Consider the following 22,180-nt stretch of genomic DNA (forward strand, 5'->3'; position numbering starts at 1 on the left):
AACTTAGTATGAAGCTGCACATATTTCACTACAGGTTGTATTTCATGCAAACAGTCGGAATTTGCACCCCACAGGAGAAGAATAGTAGAGGTTGCACATTTTGACAAAGTTGCATTGATTTTCCCCACACGTCACAAAGAGACGCTCCCCGGCACATCACTCACCCGCAGGCCGCTCTCGGGACACGTGAGGAAACGTTAATAACCCGGAATGTTGCGGAGCGGAACAGTTCGCCGCTGTGTTTGGTTACCCGGGTGATAGCCCGCAGCCTGACGTCACTTCCTGCGAGCGGCGACTTCTGTCATGAAGTCAGTTCCTGTGAGCAGCAATGGCGGAGGAGGAAGAAGGGTGAGAGGGTTTGGGGAGTCGCTGAGGTGTATAGTGTAACCATGCCAACTGATGTAGCTTTGTATGTGTGTAAATAGTGTGTGTAATTATATAGTGCATATGTGTAATGTATAGTGTGAGTGTGGTGTATATATTGTATATATAAAACAGTGTTCATCTATATTGTGCTTATATAAGATGTGTATGTGATGTATATATGTGATGTAATATGTATTGTGTGGTGTGAATAGTTGTATCTATTAACATGACCACCTCCCTTTAGCCTCAAGGTGCCCATACATGGTCACATCGACCATGAGACAGATCTGCCTCTGATCAAATCTGCCCATACACTGCAGACTGATTTCTTATAGATTTTAGCATGAAATCTATCCAAAATTGTACTAGTGCCGCTGCCTACTTGGCCGCCCCCAAGTATGAAAATGTGAGTACATTTGAATTCGGCGCCGGTAGACTTGGGCGCAGGATCCAGCTGTTATATGTCTGATCCTGCTTCTGCACAAGTCCGGGCCGAATTAATTACTATTCCCCCTCCAGGCCGCCGTGGATAGTGGGGGAATGAAATAATTCGGCTTCCAGCGACTGCTGGCAGCCGATTTATTATGATTTTTAAGCAACCTCGGCTCCGTCTTCTGACGGCTCCGACGTTACTCACTGAGCGCCGCTATAGACTGAATCCCTTTTTAGTCTATGGCGGCGCTGGCTGCGCCCAAATCTAGCAGCGCTGAAAAGCACTGCTCCGTGAAAATGTCCCATGGTGCCTGTGCTCTCTAAAATCTCACCTGTCCTCCTGCACAATTCCTAGCCTCCTCCACTGTCACTGCCTTGCCAACCTTTATCACAAGTATCTGTATTGCATGTGTGATGTCACATGCGCCATGTGGTACAGGCACTCAAGGTGATGGTGAAGGAAGATAGGTATCACGCCGGCATAGAAGAGTGATTTTAAAACCCTGCACGGCAGGACATTTTACACTAATTTGACACTAGTCGGTCGTTGCGATATCGATATGCCATTACTGATGCACTTGCGACCAAGTTTTTCCAGCATGTCCGATTGATGCGTTCAACCAATGTCTGGCCAAAACCGATGAAAAATCAGTGCCACATCATGTCCACCCTACTGATGATTTCATCAATTGAGTGGACATGATGTAACACTGATTTTTCATCAACTCCATAAAATTATCGAATCTGAGGATCGATCGGTTCAAAATTGCTAGATGTATGATCACCTTAAATTTGACCTCCTTTTTTGTGGGCAGCATATACTCTCCTCACAATTGTGCCATAGCAGATGCATCCAAGGGGGACACTAGATCCCTCACCTGGCTGAAATGGCCCTGAGAAACTGATCTCTAGAAAACAAGAATGAACAGAGGCTGATTATGGAAACAGTAATGTGGATACCACATATCTGGTACATGAACCAATATAGCGTTTTGGTAATTATGTTTCATTTCTTAGAAGGAAAGGAGCAATATCAAAAGCAAAATGAACATAGTTGACAGAGAAGAGTGTAGTCAGAAAACACTGGCCAGTTATAACATAAGGCAAAGGTCAGGGCCATTTGTTACAAGAATGCTCTACTGTCTGTCTGCAAGAGAGGCAAAACTGTCAGAGATCTTGTGGGCAGCCTTTACCCTAGCAGAACCAGTGCCTGATTAGTGATGGACATAAAGCTGTGCACACATGGTAGAGGAAACTTGGCTGAAACGGGCCAATAACGACCAGCTCTGACGAGAATCCAGTTTCTGTACAGAAGCCTCCGACTACCCCTCGGCTGCTCTGCCAGCCTACACACACACACACACACACACACACACACACACACACACACACACACACACACACACACACACACACACACACACACACACACACACACACACACACACACACACACACACACACACACACACACACACACACACACACACACACACACACACACACACACACACACACACACACACACACACACACACACACACACACCCCTCTTTTGCAGGGGTAGGCAGATGAAACAACTGATGGTGAAATATTTTTTTTGCTTAAAAAAAAAAAAAAGACGAAAATAAGTAGAAGCCGGGTGACAATTACCTTTGCTGAGGGATACATTAAAGCGGACCAGAATTTAGAACTTCCTCTCTGTTCTAAAAGATACGCAACGGCATAAAATCCTGTAAAGAAAAACATTTCTTTATTACAGCTGGTACAAACCCTGCAATCAATCTGCAGTGTTTCTACACACACACACACACACTACAGAACGTGTCACTAGCCTATGGGCTACAGCTACGGCCCTGCAATTTTGCCTGTAGGATTGGATCCCAATCCCCTCCAGGCCACATGGCTGTTATGTGTGTGTATGAGGCTTACCTTTACCTTAAAGGATACCAGATGTGAAAAATTTTGAGGAAATGGGGGGAGCAGGCATTTAGGGGGAGCTGTGCAGATGCCCACTGCTCCCCACGTTCTCCTCTGACACCCCTCTTTCTTACTTAAAGACCCCCCGCAGCTCACTTCCAGGTCACCAAGAGATGCTGAGATCAGCGCGCTGATGTCCGGCCAGCTTCTTGTGTTCTACAGTGGCCAGTGACGTCAATTGTGATGTTATGGGCATGCGCAGAGTGCTCCTGGCCACTGTAGGACACAAGCAGCCGGGCCAACATCTGCGCACTGATAGCAGCACCTGCGAGGGGTCTTTAGGTAAGAAAGAGGTGTGTCAGAGGAGAATGGAGGGAGCTGTGGGCATCAGCACAGCTCCCCCTAAATGCCTGCTCCCCCCTGGTTCTCCAAACTTTTTCACATCTGGTATACTTTAAAGTATACCTAAGATGGGGTGGGAGGAAATGTATACAGTACATACCTGGGGGTTTCCTCCAGCCCCCTTCAGGCTGATCGGTCCCTCCCTGTCTTCCAGGGCCGCCTGGATCCAATGCTAGGGTTATCTAAAATTTCTCCAGTTGGTGCTGCGTATTTACCCCTATCGCGCTCCCGTCGCTGGGAGTGTTCTACGCCTGCGCAGTAGGCCAAGCCGCACATGCGTAGTATGCCCCGAATGGAGAGATTTCAGAGGACCCTAGCATAGGATTGAGCCGGCCCGGGAGGACGACAAGCGAGCCAGAGGTCGGAAGGGGGCTGGAGGAAGCCCCAGGTTTCAGTCAATTTTTCCCCCCACACCCGTCTCAGGTTTCCTTTAAGCCGCTTAAACACACTAGATTAAACTCAACCGAGGGGAATAACGGCTGCCTCTGCTATGAATCTAGTATGAGTACAGCGACCTCAGATGACACCCGATGCCTCAAACAGCAATCAGCCCGGCAGATTTATTCAGCCAATCACCTGCATAGCAACAGAACACAACACTAAAGGCTAGCGACACGTCTCTACAGTGTTGGCCCTGCAATGACGCCCGAGGCATTGGATCCGAGCTGTAAGGTTAGACCTGCTGTGGTGGCATGGTGCAAGCCCCTAATGGCCCTATGCTCACAGCAGAAGGTACAAGCTCCTAATGGCCCTATGCTTACAGCAGAAGGTACAAGCTCCTAATGGCACTGGTCTCATAGGAGATGTACAGACCCCTCATCTCACGGCAGCTGGTACAGGGTCCTGAGGTCCGCATCATGTTGTCATTGTGGTGTTATGGGCAAAGATAGAAGTGATTCTGTATTAGATCTTTGATGAATTCTCCAGAATGCCACCAGCACATAGTGCTTGTAGTGTTCAGTCACTCAGCCTTGTTTCTTGTCTCCCTGTCAGGTCTCTATGGCAGGAGCTGCAGGTACTGCAGTCCATCTATCTGGATGAATTGGAAGTATCTCACGACGACCGGTAAGCAAAACGCATCTAAACCAAGGAATATGATGTTTGCTGCCCGAGAAGAGGAGACTCATGTATGATTTATATTGCAGAGTAACGCTGAGAATCACTTTAACTCCCGCCACTGCAGATGATGCGGAAAGCCAGTATGTCTGCCTGACCCTGCAGCTGTCCCTGCCACCACCGGTGAGAACAAAGTCTGCCTTTCCACATTGTTGCCCAACTAACTTCTGCTTCCTACCTTATTTTTATACATCTTCCATCATGCTTATCTTATGTTTATCCATCTTCTACCATCAGACCTCTGTTTCTTAACTAACCAACCTGGGAAGAAAAAGTCACATACATAAGAGGGAGGCCTTAGAGCCTTGCTCCGTCCCTTCGATCCACCAGTGGGCTTCCCATTTCAGCATCCGACTTTAGTGTCGAATTACTTGGGTCTCCGAGTACTTCCTAATATGAGAGGCTCTGTACTGCACAAGCACAGTATGGAATCACAATGGAGATGGAAATAGGTCTGGCACTATGGTTTAATGTAGCAACTTAGACACTACAGGTGATGGATAAAGTGCATACACAAACTGTGGCTTAGCAGTGAAACATCAAAAACGTAAGTCATACCATGGTGTCTAGATGGGTGCCCTGGTGTAGTAAGGAGGCAGCAGCTGTGGGTGCCGGTTGGTGCACGGCCGTGCACCAACCGGCACCCACAGCTGCTGCCTCCTTACTACACCAGGGCACCCATCTAGACACCATGGTATGACTTACGTTTTTGATGTTTCACTGCTAAGCCACAGTTTGTGTATGCACTTTATCCATCACCTGTAGTGTCTAAGTTGCTACATTAAACCATAGTGCCAGACCTATTTCCATCTCCATTGTTATTACAAAGACTTTTTTTTCTTCTAATGGTCTTGAGCACATGGTCTTTGGGTGACCCTCCTAAGATTCAGTGTCAGCTAATATCAGCCTAGCCCGAGTGCCCGCTAACTCTCCCACAACGTTGTACAGTATGGAATCAGCTCATCTTTCGAAGTACTCCAAGACCCGAAGTCGTAGCCAAATGCTTTGAACGGGGGCCCAGTGGTGGAATAAGGGGACGCAAAGAGGGGATCCACAGCCTTTACTCTTCTTAGTTGCATATGTAACTTATTTTTTTCCATGAGTGTTTACAGGTATCCTTTTAAAGGACACCCGAGGCAAAAATAAACAAATGAAATGACACATTCATTGAAGTATGCCAGAGCTAAAATCTATGAAAAATTGACCATTTTTATCTCTCTCCTGCTCTCAGAAGCCATTTTTTCTAGGAAAGTGTTTTATAGTTGGAATTTCTTATCAGTGAGGGCCACACTGTAGTGAGGGTCACTGAGTCAGCCATTTACATACCTCATATTTAATTCTTTCAGGCAGAGAAAGAAAAAAAGGAACACAGCACAGTTATTTGTGTGCTAGGCACTGTACATACCCATGTCTATCTTATCATGTCACATGTCACCTCAGGTATCCTTTAAGCTCCATACACACATCAGATAAAGCATGGCCGATAATGACTGCCTCTGATGAGAATCCAGCCTTTGACCCTTCTCGACCACTTGGCCAGCAATCCATCCTGGCGGATCGCTTCAGCTGAGCTATGCCCCAGAGAATAGTTCTTCCTGCTAATGGCGTGATGTCACTTTCGTGCTGTTCCTATGCTGCTCTCATGGATTTTGTTAGGCTGTGGAAGCTAAAGAAACTACAATGCGTTGCATGCAGCGTCTGCCTAACGTGTCGCTGACCAAACGCTGTGCTAGAAAGTCACTGTGAAAGCTGTCATAGAACTCTATTGAATTATTGGGATGTATCTGCAGTCCAGTGTATAGATATCAGTCCCATTGGGTGGGTGAGGGTTTAGAAGTTTTCTTGTTGCCCTTTCTGTAACTGCTTACTTGCTTATTCGTATTACAGTAAATATTTTTCCTGTCTTTCAGTATCCTGACGTCCCACCGGAGATCAGTGTTAGCAACCCTCGTGGCCTCTGTGATGAGCAGATTCACTGGTGAGTGGGTGGGGAGATGCTTCTTCTGGGAAAATAAGGGACGATACTGAAAGACTACATGCTATCTGTGGTGGGAGAGAATGCCAGATTCAGTAGGAGAGGGATATGCCCCATCAGGCTTACAATGTGAGCGGTTAGGGAACACAAGATGCAGTACGAAGGGAAGAGAATTTGTCCAATCAGACTTAAGGTGGCCACACACGATACAATAAAATGTTCCAATTTTACGGCAATTCGATCAAAACGATTTCCCGAAAAATCTAAAGCTTTTTTTTCATTCGAGCAAGAAATCCCATGGGATTTCCCGTTTTTATTCTATAAAATTATATCGGGAGTGCTTGATTTTTCTGATCAATTTTTATGAAAATTGATTGGTGTGTGGTAGATTGTCAATTTCCTTATATATACTTCCCAAGCAATTTTCTCAGCGTTTTCAATCTTTTTTTTCATAATTGGGTAAAAATTGACCACACGTGTAGCTGGTCAGCTTTTTTAATGTTACAATCAGTCAGAAAAATGTATTGCAATTCTTCAATTAAAAAGATATTTTAAAAATTGTATTGTGTGTGGCCACCTTAACAATCTGAAGATGTGATGGAACACAGAATACAATAGGAGAGGGAAGAAGACCAATTTTCCTATCTAAGAGGTGCAGCAGCGTAAGATAATGTTGGAGAGGAAGAGGTCTGTTCCTATCAACTTTACATGAGAGGTAAGGGAATACCAGATACACTAGGAGGGGAAGAGAACCCTCATTAGGCTTAAGGTGGCCACTTTACACGCATCGATTTCTCCCGTCGATATCTGTTGCACTGAATGGCCCAATCGATCCTTTGATCGATATTTAGCTGAAATTGATTGAAAAGATTGATCGGACCAGATGGAAAATCTAGGTCAATTGGGCAATCTATCTGGTGGTCGATCTGGTGGTTATCTATAGGTGTATGACCACCTTAATATTTGAGGGAACCCAGGATACACTGGGAGAGGACCTTTTATCCATCAGTCTTGAAGTGGTGTGAAAGTCAGCATTTCTACTTTGCTCTTAAAGATTCCTCACAGCTTGAAAGCTACTATCCCAGAAATGTTTTTAGCAGAACATCACTGAAAGCACTTTGTCCTGCTATTCAGCTTCAAATCCACATCCATACTGGAGATAACAGTATCTTTGTTTACATTCCAATGTTGTTACATTGTGTGTAAACACAGTCTAACGAATGAAAAGGAGCTCTCTGTGAAGCTCTCTGTGCTTCAGGCACACACTCAGTTCAGAAAAGCTCATTAGAAGATGTTAATATATAATAAAAAGCAGATTGAATAAAATGCAATGGCAGGTTTCAAGGCAAGATAAACTACACTTTGGAAACTTGTAATTTGTAAACAGACAATATTACTTATGCACAAAATCAAATATGATAACTGTATGAGTAATAAATAGTAGGAAAACACATTTTTATTGAATGTTATGTCGACAGTTTCAGACCACTTTAAGGTAACGATACATCTAGCGATTCTGATTCAATTGACAAAAGTGATCGACTTTATTAAGGAATTGAGTTTTTAGTATGGTTGATCGAAAGTCGATTGACTAGTAACCCACACATTACAAACGATATCCTATGCGATTCACCTTCAAATTCGATATGACCAATGTTGTGCCTCCATGCTCTGGATTCAAAAATCAATCGAATGACATATGAACAGTAGCCGATTCCTGTGTGATCGACCTATATCTTGCATCCTGCCCGATCGAGTAAGCTGGTCGATTCGACATGAAATCGGCCACTTTTCCTCGATTGGGAATTCTGGAACACTCTCGATTCCTATTCGATTCAATAAAATTACTGAATCGAATGATCGATTGTACTGCAAAATTGCTATATGTATGGGCACCTTTTACTATCTAAGGTATGGATATAGAGGATACAGTAGGAGGGGGAAGTGGACCTGTCCATTCAAGCTTACAATGTAAGGGAAAGGTGGGCACAGTATACAGTAGGGGGAGAAGCGGACCTTCCCCACCAGGCTTACTATCTAAGAGGTAAGGTAAAGAGGATACAGTAGGAAGAAGAGGACTTGTCCTATCAAGCTTACAATCTAAGGGGAAGGATACAGTAGGAGGAGAATAGTACTTGCCCCATCAGGCTTACAGGGTAAGAGTTTTGGGAACACAGCATATAGTTGGAGAGGAAGAAGACCTTTCCCATCAGGCTTACAAGCTAAGAGGCGGAGGAACAGAGACTATAGTAGGAGGGGAAGTGTACTCTGTCCCACCAAGCTTACAATGTACAGGTACAGGTATAGGTAATAGTATATGTAATACTCCTTGTTTATCAGCATCTATGGTGTTTTGTCTTTGTAGCATTACGGATGCTCTTCGATCTACAGCAGCGCAGGCTGTGGGTGGGCCGGTTCTCTATGAGCTCATTGAGGTGAGTCTTCCGTCATATCCATGTGCCTGTAGTATTATTATTATTATTATTGTTAACAACCAACCTATGCCTTGTCCTGCAGAAAGGGAAGGAAATGCTGACAGCCAGTAATATACCCCGTGGTCACTGTGTCATCTGTCTCTATGGCTTTCAGGTACGTCTCCGAGGTACATGTGTTTGGTTGCCTTGAGTGTCCTCCTTTCTGTCAGAATATAATGCAACCCACATTATAGTGGACCTGCACAGGGCAGAAGGAAAACAGAGAAATGTACCTTGTATGTATTTAGAGAGTTTAGACTGTATAATTCCTACTCATCTGTGACTAATCGCCACTGTAATTTGATATCTCAGCTGCGTCAGCTCAGAATTCCCCTTATCCACGGTAGAGTAAACACAGGATGTTAACAATATGTCTGCTTCCATGAAAGCAGGAAGTAGAAACACTGCAGATTGATTGCAGGGTTTGTACCAGCTGTAATAAAGAAATGTTTTTCTTTACAGGATTTTATGCCGTTGCGTATCATTTAGAACAGAGAGGAAGTTCTAAATTCAGGTCCGCTTTAATGTATCCCTCAGCAAAAGTAATTGTCACCCGGCTTCTACTTATTTTCCTCTTTTTTTTTTTTTTTTTTTTTTTTTTTTTTTTTTTTTTAAAGCAAAAAAAATATTTCACCATCAGTTGTTTCAGGCAGTTATGTGCTGTATCTGCCTACCCCTGCAAAAGGTGTGTGTGTGTGTGTGTGTGTGTGTGTGTGTGTGTGTGTGTGTGTGCACGCGCGCGCGCGCAAAGGCCCAGTTCACATTAGCGTTAACAAGCGAACCATAAACGGAACGGATGTGAATGGATCCATTGTTAACCTATGGAACCATTCACATGCGTCCGCTTGTACGGATCCGTTGTGTATGTTCCGCTGAATGAATTGCAACTTTGCTGCAGCACCTATTTTTCCGGACTGCTGAGCCCAGCGGACTGGAAACAGAAGATGAAGCCCTGCATTGGGGGCAATGGTAGAAAGTAATGTTTCTTCACACTAGTGAAGAAACGGACCGTTCGGAGGGCTAATCCACGGGGGGTGGGGGGATGTGGGGACGCTCCACTGGGGGTGACTGTGTATTTGAGTGGGCAGGTGAGGGAGGGTTTCTTACCAGGCTTCAGTCTTCTTCCTCTATTGCGCCCCACATCACGTCATGTGACTACCAAACTTCCTCCTTCCAGATTGAAGGAGGAAGTGTGGTAGTCATGTGACGCAACATGAGATGCAAGGAGGAAGACAGAAGCCTGGTAAGTTAACCCTCTACCACCCGCCTGCACAGATCGAAGTGAAAATGGATCCGATCGACCGGGGATCACATCCGTTTTCACGGATCCTTTAGCCAGTGTGAACAAAACCTTACAGATCCAATGAAGTGGAAGCTGGATCTGCGTTACCGTATCTGTTTGGCTTTGAAATCCAATGTGAACCGAGCCTTACTGTTGCAGCTAAACACTGAAAAAACACTGCAGCAGAACATATTGTTAATAAGAGATGAGCTGTTTGCTTTTGGGAGAGGCTGAATACTCCATTATAAACTGGGTACACAAAATAAAGCTACATACACACACTGGATTGAACTCTGCCATGGCGGCTGATAAAAACTGCTTTGGCCAAGAATCTAGCGTACCTACTGCCGCTGCAGGTCGTCTGCTTGAGAGCCAGTTATGCCGGATCTTTCGTGATCCTGACGCTCGATCACACTGTACTCCCCACTCCCCCGCCCACAAGGGATTTTGGGTTACTGTGATGTGTAGTGGTAGAGTAGAGTGCCGGACCACACCTCCCGTGAGTCCAAAGCATTGAGTCTCTGTGTCTCTTTTACAGGAAGGTGATTCCCTCACAAAGACTTCATGTTTCCATCATTTCCATTCACACTGCCTGGGGCGCTACACTAAGCACTGTCTGGAGCAAACCACGGAAAAGGTATATCCCTTGTCTCTCCTTCTTCTTGGATACAACTGCCAGGAAATCCTGCCTTTTATCCACTGTCCATACTCTGCCTGGTACACAACATGCAATTTCTCGCCAGATAGATGGACCAATAGATAATTTCCGACAAGTCCGATCTGATTTCCAATAGTTTTTCTCATAGATTTTGTATAGATGTGATTGGAAAAATCATCGGAAATCAGATCGGGCCTGTCGGAAATGATCTGTTGGACCATCTGTCTGGCGAGAAATTGCATGGTGTGTATCAGGCATAACTCTGTCTATTCATCTAGTGTCTGCTTTGTCCTCTGGGTTCTCTCCTGTCATGTTAAAAGGAACATACAGTATGCAAAGTATTAACATGCAAAGTTCAAAATCCAAGACTGAAAGATATGAATGGTTTAAGAGTTGTTAGTCTTGACATAGTGTAATTTTAAGGTATACTGAGCACCTGGATTCTCCTAAGTTCAGAGACCTTCTCAAAAGAACACCCCCCCCTAAGGGAGGTCTGTTTAAAGGACAACTGAAATGACAAGGTTGCCATATTTATTTCCTTTTAAGCAATACTAGTTGCCTGGCAGTACTGCTGGTCTATTTGGCTGCAATAGTGGTTGGATCACGCCAGAAACAAGCATGCAGCTAATCTTGTCAGATCTGCCAATAATGTCAGTGACACCTGGTCTGCTGCATGCTTGTTCAGGGTCTATGGCTAAAGGTATTAGAGGCAGAGGATCAGCAGGACAGCCAGGTAACCGGTATTGTTTAAAAGGAAGTAAATATGGCAGCCTCAATATCCCTCTCACTTCAGTTGTCCTTTAAAGTGGACCTGAACTCTTGCACAGAGAAATACACCCTATATGTATTTAGAGGGTTTTGACTTGTCTAATTCCCGTCATCTGTGACTAATCACAATCACAGCCTCGGCAGAGCAACTGATTTGTAAACACAGGATGTTAACTCTATGTCTGCTTACATGAAAGCAGGAAGTAGACTCACTGCAGATTTATTGCAGGATTTGTATCAGCTGTAACAAAAATTATTTAAAGGTTATGCTGTTGCTTATCTTTTAGAACAGAGGAAGTTCTGATCTAGAGCCCTCAATTTGTGTATTATCTTCTGCCTCTCCTTCTCTGTGTTGTCTAGATTTATCTTTGTGCATTATCTGCCTGCTTGCATCCTCAGTGTTATACAGATCCCTCTTTGCATATTATCTGCCTCCTCTTCTACTTGTCTAGATTCCGCTTTGTTTATTATTTGCCTCCTTTCCTCTTTGGTGTTGTGTAAAGGCTCAGTTTCCACTTGCAGCCGGACCACGTATGGCCAGAAGGAGCGGATAGTGTAGTGTCTGCTCCGATGCTCTGCTGTGGTTTGGCTGCAGCCCAGGCCAGATGTGTTTCAATCATAGGCTGTATAGGAAACACATCCGCCTATCCAGGTTTATCACAGATGGCACAGAAGTGTGGGCTGCTTACAAATCCAACAGATCCATTGCAGACTGACAAGTGTGAACAGATCCTATTTATAATATCAAATCTGTTCACTATCTGTTTTCCAATGTGGTAGAAACGGACAAAGAATGTCTGTGTTTCTGCTCAAGTGGGAACACAGCCTCAACCCCTCTGTTTATTATCTTCCTCCTGTCCTTGCTATTCTTTAGAGCCCCCTTAGCATATTATCTGCCTCCTCCCCTCTTTCTGTTCTTACTCCTGAGTATTAGTGTTACCTGGAACCCACATTTTATCTTCACTATTGCTATACTATACAATGTATTTCTTTTAGGATCCAGCAGTTTTGTGTCCTGTGTGCCGTGAGAGCCTGGTTTGTGATCTTAACAAACTACAGGAAGCTCTGCCTCCTGCTTGGCCTGAGGTAAGTGCCTGTATGATCGATGTCAGAGGTGCCCACACTTTTTCGGCTTGTGAGCTACTTTAAAAAATTAGCAAGACAAAATGATCTACCTATGTACAATTTTAGGAGCACACTTGTATACCAGAATGGAAAATGTAATGGGGTTGGGATCTACCATGAAGTCCTTCGTGATCTACCTAATGGGCACCCCTGATCTATGTGATATCTGAGTTGTTTCCATGCAAAAATGCATACCTCTAAATAACCTCTGTCCTCAGAATATCCACTAGCACAGCAGAGCTGGAGTATAATTAACTAGTGACTTAGCCCGTTTCAAAAACGAGCTAGGTCTGTCCCTTATGCGCCGCATGTCCACGGCGCGCGACGCACAAACGCCCGCCCCTTCTGGCCACGTCCTCCTCCGGCTCTTGGCAGTGTCTCTGCGTCCCTGTCACATGCGCAGTGTACGAAAAGCACGGACGTGGGACGCAGGGTCACTTGCCTTTTATTAGGTAGGATAATAAGTATTATATAATAATAATAATTATGTAATCATTATTAATAATTATGTAATACTTATTATTAATAATAATAATCACACAGCGGGGGGTTGTAACCCCATATTGTACAGGAATGGTGGGGGTGACCACCTACTGTACAGCAGAGCTGGTGTACCCCCATACTGTACAGCACAGCGGAGGTGGGGGTTACCACATATTGTACAACACGAGAGGTGGGGTGACCACGCATTGTACAGTACAGCAGAAGTGGGTGCACCCCCATATTGCACAGATTGGGAAGGGTAACCCCATATTGTACTGCACAGCAGAGGTGGGAGCGTCCACACATTGTGCAGAAGGGGGTGACCACATAGTGTACAGCAGAGGTGGGGGTACCTCACATTATTTGCTGTGTCCTTCACACGGGCTCTGTTGCTGTTGTTTTCTGTATCTGTTATGTTTCATACTGTATATTTTACAATGCAGATTGTGCTGTGTTCTGTTTTCAGGAGCATTATGTCCCCGACACCAACACAGTAAAAAGAGAAGAGGAACTGCGGCACATCTACCAGAGGCAGCTGGCTAACGGTGGCATCATTGACGTCGAGGCAGAGAAAAATCGTTTCTTCATCAGCATCCAGCAGGTGATCAGCCCCTTCACACCTCACCATACACTAGTACAGACCAGCCCCATCCCCAGCATTGTATCCAGCAGGTGGTCAGACCCTTCACAACTCGCCATACACTAGTACAGACCAGCCCCATCCCCAGCATTGTATCCAGCAGGTGGTCAGACCCTTCACAACTCGCCATACACTAGTACAGACCAGCCCCATCCCCAGCATTGTATCCAGCAGGTGGTCAGACCCTTCACACCTCACCATACACTAGTGCAGCCAGCCCTGCCCCCAGCATTGTAACCATCATGGGATCAGCCCCTTCACACCTCACCATACCCTAGTATGGTAACACTAAGGCTGGTACACACCATGCAATTAACCTCTCCGATCGACTGGAAAAATTTCCTATCATTCGATAATTTTGAGCATGTCCGATCTACCTCTGTCTAAAAACAAGGATCGTGTGCGCTCTGCTGTCTTAACCCCCGTGCTAGCGGCACACAGCGTGTCGCTAGCAGGCTGTTTACATGCAGACTGTCAGTCTCCGCCGCTCCCCCGTCTCTATAGCGCCACTCGCCGCCTGCGTCCCTTCCCTCCAATCAGCTTACAGAGACGGGTAGGGAAGGGATGCAGGCAGCGAGTGACGCTATAGAGGAGGCGGGGGAGTGGCAGAGAGTGACAGTCTGCATGTAAACAGCCTGCTAGCGACACGCTGCGTTTCGCTAACATGGCGGTTTTGTTTGGGGGGGACAGCAGAGAGAGGGGGGGGGGGGGGTCTGGGCGGGAACAGTATAGTAACAGAGGCTGGTGATTATATGCAGAACCAGCCTCTGTGTGCTAATAGGATTCTTAAAACCCACCTCGGGTTCTCTTTAAATGGGTTCTCTGGTATGTATAAAATAAGATAAAACTGACACTTACCTGGGGCTTTTATCTGCCCCCTGCAGCTGTAATGTCCCGCGCTGTCCTCCTCTGATGCTCTGTTCCCCGCCGCCGGTAACCTGCTAATTATTCGTCTAACTCGGGTGCTCAATCGGGTGCTCAATCCCACGCGTGTCATTGGGAGCTTACAAAGTCTTCTTGTACTGCTCAGTAAGCTCCCGATGACATGCACGGGACCGCGCATGGCCACGCAGCCGCAGTTCTATTCGTCTAGTTAGACGATTAATTAGCAGGTTACCGGCGGAGGGGAACGGAGCATCGGAGGAGGACGGCACGGGACATTACTGCTGCAGGGGGCCAATAGAAGCCCCAGGTAAGTGTCAAGTTTTATCTTTTTTCATACAAGAGAACCCCTTTAAAAAAACACAAAACGCAGAATTGGGTGTGTTGAAGATTGCATTTGGAATTCTGCTTTGGTTCTTTGTAAATTTAGTGGGTGCAATGTAACTTTTTTTAAAACATAAACGTTTGGTGTAAATTCTTAAGGTGTACCTGAGGAGACATTAGAGAAAAGTTACCTCAGTATAGGGAAGACTGTGGATAATCCAGATGCTTCCACCATCCCCCTCAAGCTCACTGTTGCAGTGCTGGGACCCTCTGAACATACTGGAAAAGGCTTGTTGAACAGGACTATACTCTGGTCTGTGTTCGAGGGTGGCTTCACTGCACTTGCACAAAAAGGGCCAGCACAGTACCACAGAGCCACTCATGCATGGCTTTTACCTCTGTGCACCTCTGAGTGGCTCCATGCTGCTGCGCAAGCTGTTAGTGTGCCTCCGCCCGTACACAGACAGGAGCGTGGCCACAAAGAAGAGGGTCTTGGCAAGCAACAGCGGGCTCAAGAAAGATCAAAGAACCCTCTGGAGCATTCCCTCTACTGAGGTGAGTATCTAACTTTTTGTTTTTGAAAGTCACAGGTTTGCTTTAATATTGCTCTATAAATGAAATACTCTAATTATTTCTTTATCTGTAAAACAGACACCCAGCAGTGATCCCACCAGCTTAGTGGCAGAGGAGAACCAGGAATCTGTGCCAGAGAACAGCCCAGCTCCACAAGAGGAATGCGCCCATCCCCCAATTAACTCCAAACAGCCGCAGGAACGTCACACCAGCAGCAGGGGCACATACAGGGCTAAACCCCAGCCAGCCATGAGTAGGCCTTTCCACAGAGGACATCATGCTGCCCCTCACTGGCGAGGAGGCAGGGGTAGGCCAGACTCGCGCTGGGTGTGGAGAGAAGAAGTTACGCACAGAGACACTAGAGGGAGAGGCAGGACAAGAGGCTACCATGCTAATGGGACAATGCGGGTCCCTCTGCAGGCTGGCAGTGACGCCTCTCCAGAAGAGAAACCAGCCCTTTAGTCACCGGGGTAAAGCGGAAGTGACTTTGCACTTTATTGTTTACATGATTCACCATAAGTTATGCTGATTGGAGTCAGAGGTCATGTGACTGCCAGGGAACATGGCATGATGTGGAATAATATTTCTAAATTAATAACATCATCATTATATTGCTGTGTGTGGAGTTGTGCTTGTCTTGGGCCAGATGAAGACCACCTGCTGGATACAATGCTGGGGGCAGGCTGCACTAGTCTACGGTGAAGTGTGAAGGGCCTGATCCCCTGCTGGATACAATGCTGGGAGAGGGGCTGCTCTGTACTAGTGTATGGTGAGGTGTGAAGGGGCTGATCACCTGCTGGATACAATGCTTGGGGCGGGGCCTGTCTGTATTAGTGTATGGTGAGGTGTGAAGGGGCTGATCACCTGCTGGATACAATGCTGGGGGCAGGGGCTGGTCTGTACTAGTGTATGGCGAGGTGTGAAGGGGCTGATCACCTGCTGGATACAATGCTGGGGGCGGGGCCTGTCTGTACTAGTGTATGGTGAGGTGTGAAGGGGCTGATCACCTGCTGGATACAATGCTGGGGGCAGGGGCTGGTCTGTACTAGTGTATGGTGAGGTGTGAAGGGCCTGATCACCTGCTGGATACAATGCTGGGGGCGGGGCCTGTCTGTACTAGTGTATGGTGAGGTGTGAAGGGGCTGATCACCTGCTGGATACAATGCTGGGGGCGGGGCCTGTCTGTACTAGTGTATGGTGAGGTGTGAAGGGGCTGATCACCTGCTGGATACAATGCTGGGGGCGGGGCCTGTCTGTACTAGTGTATGGTGAGGTGTGAAGGGCCTGATCCCCTGCTGGATACAATGCTGGGAGAGGGGCTGCTCTGTACTAGTGTATGGTGAGGTGTGAAGGGGCTGATCACCTGCTGGATACAATGCTTGGGGCGGGGCCTGTCTGTATTAGTGTATGGTGAGGTGTGAAGGGGCTGATCACCTGCTGGATACAATGCTGGGGGCAGGGGCTGGTCTGTACTAGTGTATGGCGAGGTGTGAAGGGGCTGATCACCTGCTGGATACAATGCTGGGGGCGGGGCCTGTCTGTACTAGTGTATGGTGAGGTGTGAAGGGGCTGATCACCTGCTGGATACAATGCTGGGGGCAGGGGCTGGTCTGTACTAGTGTATGGTGAGGTGTGAAGGGCCTGATCCCCTGCTGGATACAATGCTGGGGGCGGGGCCGGTCTGTACTAGTGTATGGTGAGGTGTGAAGGGGCTGATCACCTGCTGGATACAATGCTGGGGGCGGGGCCTGTCTGTACTAGTGTATGGTGAGGTGTGAAGGGGCTGATCACCTGCTGGATACAATGCTGGGGGCGGGGCCTGCCTGTACTAGTGTATGGTGAGGTGTGAAGGGGCTGATCACCTGCTGGATACAATGCTGGGGGCGGGGCCTGCCTGTACTAGTGTATGGTGAGGTGTGAAGGGGCTGATCACCTGCTGGATACAATGCTGGGGGCAGGGCCTGTCTGTACTAGTGTATGGTGAGGTGTGAACGGGCTGATCACCTGCTGGAGACAATGCTGGGGGCGGGGCCTGTCTGTACTAGTGTATGGTGAGGTGTGAAGCGTACGAGAGGAATCGGCGCAGGAGACTTGGGTGCAGGATACAGCTGGTATATGGCTGATCCTGCTGCTGCACATGTCCCGGCCGTATTACCGTATTTTTCGGACGATAAGACGCTCCTGACCATAAGACACACCTAGGTTTAGAGGATAAAAACCAGGGAAAAAAAAAATACTAAACCTGGTGCATCTATGGTGCAGGGGCATCTTATGGATCTTCTCCCCTCCCTAATTAATATGCCCCCCTTGTACCTCCTGTGTCCCCTAAGTGTACCATTAGTGTCTCCCTTGTGTCCTCTGTCCCTGTGTCTTCATATGTGCTCCTTGTGTCCACTTAAAGGATACCACAACTGACATGTGGCATAATGAGATAGACATGTCTATGTACAGTGCCTAGCACACAAATAACTAGGCTGTGTTCCTTTTTTTATTTCTCTGCCTGAAAGAGGTAAATATCGGGTATGCAAGTGGCTGACTCAGTCCTGACTCAGACAGGAAGTGCCTACAGTGTGACCCTCACTGATAAAAAATTCCAACTATAAAACACTTTCCTAGAAGAAAATGGCTTCTGAGAGCAAGAAAGAGATAAAAAAAGGGGGAAATTCTTATCAGTGAGGGTCACAATGCAGTCACTTCCTGTCTGAGTCAGGACTGAGTCAGCCACTTACATACCTGATATTTACCTCTTTCAGGCAGAGAAAGAAAAAAAGGAACACAGCATAGTTATTTGTGTGCTAGGCACTGTACATACCCATGTCTATCTCATTATGCCACATGTCAGTTGTGGTATCCTTTAAAGAGACTCTGAAGCGAGAATAAATCTCGCTTCAGAGCTCATACTTAGCAGGGGCATGTGTGCCCCTGCTAAACCGCCGCTATCGCGCCGCTAAACGGGGGTCCCTTCACCCCCAAACCCACCCCTCCAAGACTTGGTCGTAGTCTTGGTCGTAAATCATCCCTTCCTGGAGGCAGGGCTAACGGCTGCAGCCCTGCCTCCAGTCGCGTCTATCGGACACGCATCGCCGCCTCTCCCCCGCCCCTCTCAGTGAAGGAAGACTGAGAGGGGCGGGGGAGAGGCGGAGATGCGCGTCTGACAGGGCTGAGGCGGTTAGCCCTGCCCCAATGCGGAAGCGCTCCCCCCGCTTTACGGAGGGGATTTGGGGGTGTAGGGACCCCCGTTAAGCAGCGGGATAGCGGCGGTCTAGCAGGGGCACACATGCCCCTGCTATCTATGAGGTCTTAAGCGAGATTTATTCTCGCTTCAGACTCTTTAAATGCCCCTGTGTACTCTTATGTGCCCCTGTGTTATCTAAAGTGCCCCCCTGTGTGCTCTCAGTTGCTCCCTGTGTGCTTAGTGGCCCCCCAGTGTGCCCTTGATGGCCCCCTGTGTGCTAATATGTCCCCATGTGATATCTCTTCTTACCCCGTCTATCTATGGCACCTGTGGGGGGTTTGCAGTCTGTGGAGGGGCTTGCAGGATCCTAATCTGTTTGTTATCCCGCGGCTGTCCCGGCCCCGTGTTCCCGCCCCCAAATCCCACCCTCAAACGCCGCCCCCCGCCCGGGTCCTCCTCTGCCCGGTCCCCTCTACTGCCTTTCCCCGGCTCTCTACATGTTATGTAGTGGGAAGGCTGCCGCTTACCGCCGGATGATAGCGATGTCCTCCGTGAACAGCGGTATCCTCGCTGTTAACAGCTGCTGGGTGGTCCGGGCACAATGCGGAAGCCTCTCTGCCTTCACTTCCGCTTTGGTGATGTAAGCGGAAGTGAAGGCAGAGAGGCTTCCGCATTGTGCCCGGACCACCCAGCAGCTGTTAACAGCGAGGATACCGCTGTTCACGGAGGACATTGCTATCATCCGGTGGTAAGCGGCAGCCTTCCCACTCCCCACATAACATTTAGAGAGCTGGGGAAAGGCAGTAGAGGGGACCGGGCAGAGGAGGACCCGGGTGGGGGGGGTGGCATTTGGGGGCGGGAACACGCCTATACAGAGGGCCGGGACAGCCGCGGTATAAAAAACAGATTAGGATCCTGCAAGCTCCCCCACAGACTGCAAACCCGCCACAGGTGCCATAGACAGACGGGAGGATAGGACAGCTTGCGGCTGGGCAGAATTTGGAACATTCGGACCATAAGACGCAGGCACTTTTTCCCCCCATGTTTGGGGAAGAAAAAGTGCGTCTTATGGTCCGAAAAATACGGTATATACGATTTCCCCCTCCAGGCCGCCATGGATAGTGGGGAATGAAATAATTTGGCTTCCAGCAATTGCTGGAGGCCGAATTATAGTGTTTTATAAGTAACTTCAGCTCCGTCTTCTGATGGGCCCAAGTCTCCTGCGCTGGAAGTGTTCGGGTGTGAAGGGGTTGATCACCTGCCGAATACAACACTGGGGGCAGGGCTGGTGTTTACCAGTGTATAGTGAGTGGAGTGTGGGGGTGAGGGATAGAATGGAGTGTGGTGATTAACTCACCAATCTCCATCAGATAACTCAGCATTGTTTGCATTTCCTTGACTATCCCTGATCTACAGACACACATAGATTGTATTCCATTGCAGACCTTCTCTTGACACTGCACAGTTTGTTGTGCTTTTGATTGGCCCAATTCCAAGCTTCATGCAATTTATTAATATTATTTATTTATATGGTGCCAACATCTTTCATAGCGCTGTACATAGTACAAAACAGACAGTAGTGGGTTGGGATACATGAGTAGTTCAACACACCGTACAATCAGGACATCCCCCAACTCAAGTACAAATATATGCAATAGTTGTGTAGTTTGACATCACCACCAATACTGGTTCATGTTCAATACACAGAAACAAAAAAACACAGGGAGTACCCTGCCCTTGTGAACGTACAATCTGCTAACTCCTTTGTCTACTGCTACAGTGTTTCAAACCCATTACTCCTCTAAACCAGGGGTAGGGAACGTAGGGCTCAGGGGCCAGATGTGGCTCTTTTGATGGCTGCATCTGGCTCACATACAAATCGGTAAGGGTTGATTCACTAAGCTACACTGTTCAAGCAGCACAGCTTAGTGTGACAGCGCAAGTAAAATTTTCAAAGTAGTGCATGCTACTGCTGTAGTGTGCACTACTAACTTACTCACACTCCCCCAAAACTAACAGCTGCTTTAATTGTCCCACTCTGGGCCCTGTCAGGTCCAGTGACTTTGTAGGACGAGATCCCTGCACTTTGATTGGCCCAATAGACTGCCTGTCACTTGGGCCAAAGTGCGGAGATCTTGTTCTACAAAGTGAATCAACCCTCAAGTCAACTAGCTAATTGTACAAACTGTTAGTCTGTATTTCTCCTGTCTGGCTCTCAGGGAAATTGCTGATGTTGCTGTAACCCAAGAGAAGCTGAAAATGTGGCTGACGCTTCCGCTGCCTGGCGGATCAACTGTATACACATCACCATGTCAACAGGGACGTGAGCCCTCTGCTGTTCATGTGCACTGTCCTAGTTTGAAACAATGTATAGCTCTCACAGAAATACATTTTAAAATATGTGGCGTTTATGGCTCGCTCAGCCAAAAAGGTTCCTGACCCCTGCATTAGACTGTAAGCTAGAGGATAATGGGTTTGAAACACTAGGAGTAGACAAAGGCGTTAGCAGATGAGTCAGTAAGCCTCAAATTCTAGCTATAACAAATTGAAAGCTCTTCTGAAGAGGTGTATCTTTAAGTGAACCTAAGGCGAAGTTAAAGGCACACTGAGCACCTTTTAAAAGCACAATTTGCACTTACCTGGGGTTTTCTCCAGCGTCCTGGCTCCTCTACCGCTCCCGCAGGTGGCTCGGTTAACCGGCGACTGTGTCCTAAAGTTGCCGGCCAGCGTAAGAGTCCTGTGCGTGCGTGGCTCTGTAACTCTGAAGGCCAGCGTGAAGACGCGTAGCGTGCGCGGTGGAGCCTCGTACTGGCGACTTCAGGACGAAGTCGCTGGTTAAAGGAGGGGCCAGGAGAATGCCAGGGGACCTCGCGGCTCACGGTGGGCTGGAGGAAGCATCAGGTAAGTGCAAATTGTGTTTTTAAAAGGTGCTGAGTACCCAAGAAAAATCCTTCAAAGGCTTCCTCTATCCACCTCGCCCCTATTGCCACTGCCCGGGACCCACCTGAACAGTGTAACCATGCTCCTCCCACCTGAACAGTACTGCACATGCGCGGTTCAGAGTTAGAAAACTTTGCATGCGCAGTACTGTCACGCTGGCCGCCATGATGACGTGCAGCAGCCGGCGTAATGATGGCAAGCATCCAGATCCAGGAAGTGTCGGTCCGACCCGGGTGTCGCCGGTAACGGAGCAGTCAGTGGTACCTGGAGAAGAGCCAGGAGGAGGCCGGGGGACCTCACGGCCTACAGTGGGCTGGAGGAAGCCCCAGGTAAGTGACATTTTTGATTTAAAGTACTACTTGGGGTCCCTCTAAATTTGCATGAAAGCCAGAATTACTGGCATTTTCACTAACTACAGCAGAGTCCCTGTTATCCGGAATTCAGGCAACCGGAAGTCTCAACTAACCGGCATGCCTGAGAGATAACGGAAACCTTTTTGTGGGGGCTCTTTGGCTTTGCTGGAAGGCAGTAAAATACTTACCAAGCCTCATGTGAAGTGTAGCTGCCTCCCTGTACCTCCTTGTGGGTTCCTAGCGGCTTCTGGCAACTGTGTACAGAAGCCGGCGTGTCACATGACCCGATGCA

At 47.6% G+C, this 22,180-nt stretch overlaps 2 protein-coding genes across 3 annotated transcripts in view; one reads left to right on the plus strand and one right to left on the minus strand.

Annotated features, from left to right (window-relative positions):
• STK36 (serine/threonine kinase 36) overlaps positions 1-264 on the minus strand; it is a 177,056-nt gene extending 176,792 nt beyond the window's left edge. For both annotated transcript variants that reach the window (XM_068244144.1, XM_068244143.1), the window contains exon 1: positions 165-264. The gene's annotated coding sequence lies outside the window, so the exon portion shown is untranslated. The remainder of the gene's footprint in view (positions 1-164) is intronic.
• On the plus strand, positions 250-16,031 carry RNF25 (ring finger protein 25). The gene is made up of 10 exons (XM_068244145.1): positions 250-348; positions 4,114-4,185; positions 4,266-4,359; positions 6,147-6,214; positions 8,577-8,646; positions 8,729-8,800; positions 10,506-10,604; positions 12,390-12,479; positions 13,468-13,602; positions 15,499-16,031. The coding sequence occupies exons 1-10, from the start codon at positions 329-331 to the stop codon at positions 15,880-15,882; spliced, it is 1,104 nt and encodes a 367-aa protein (XP_068100246.1). The 5' UTR covers positions 250-328; the 3' UTR covers positions 15,883-16,031.
• Positions 16,032-22,180: the final 6,149 nt, after the last annotated feature.

This window comes from Hyperolius riggenbachi, chromosome 7 (genome assembly GCF_040937935.1).
Source record: "Hyperolius riggenbachi isolate aHypRig1 chromosome 7, aHypRig1.pri, whole genome shotgun sequence".
Lineage (NCBI taxonomy): Eukaryota > Metazoa > Chordata > Amphibia > Anura > Hyperoliidae > Hyperolius > Hyperolius riggenbachi.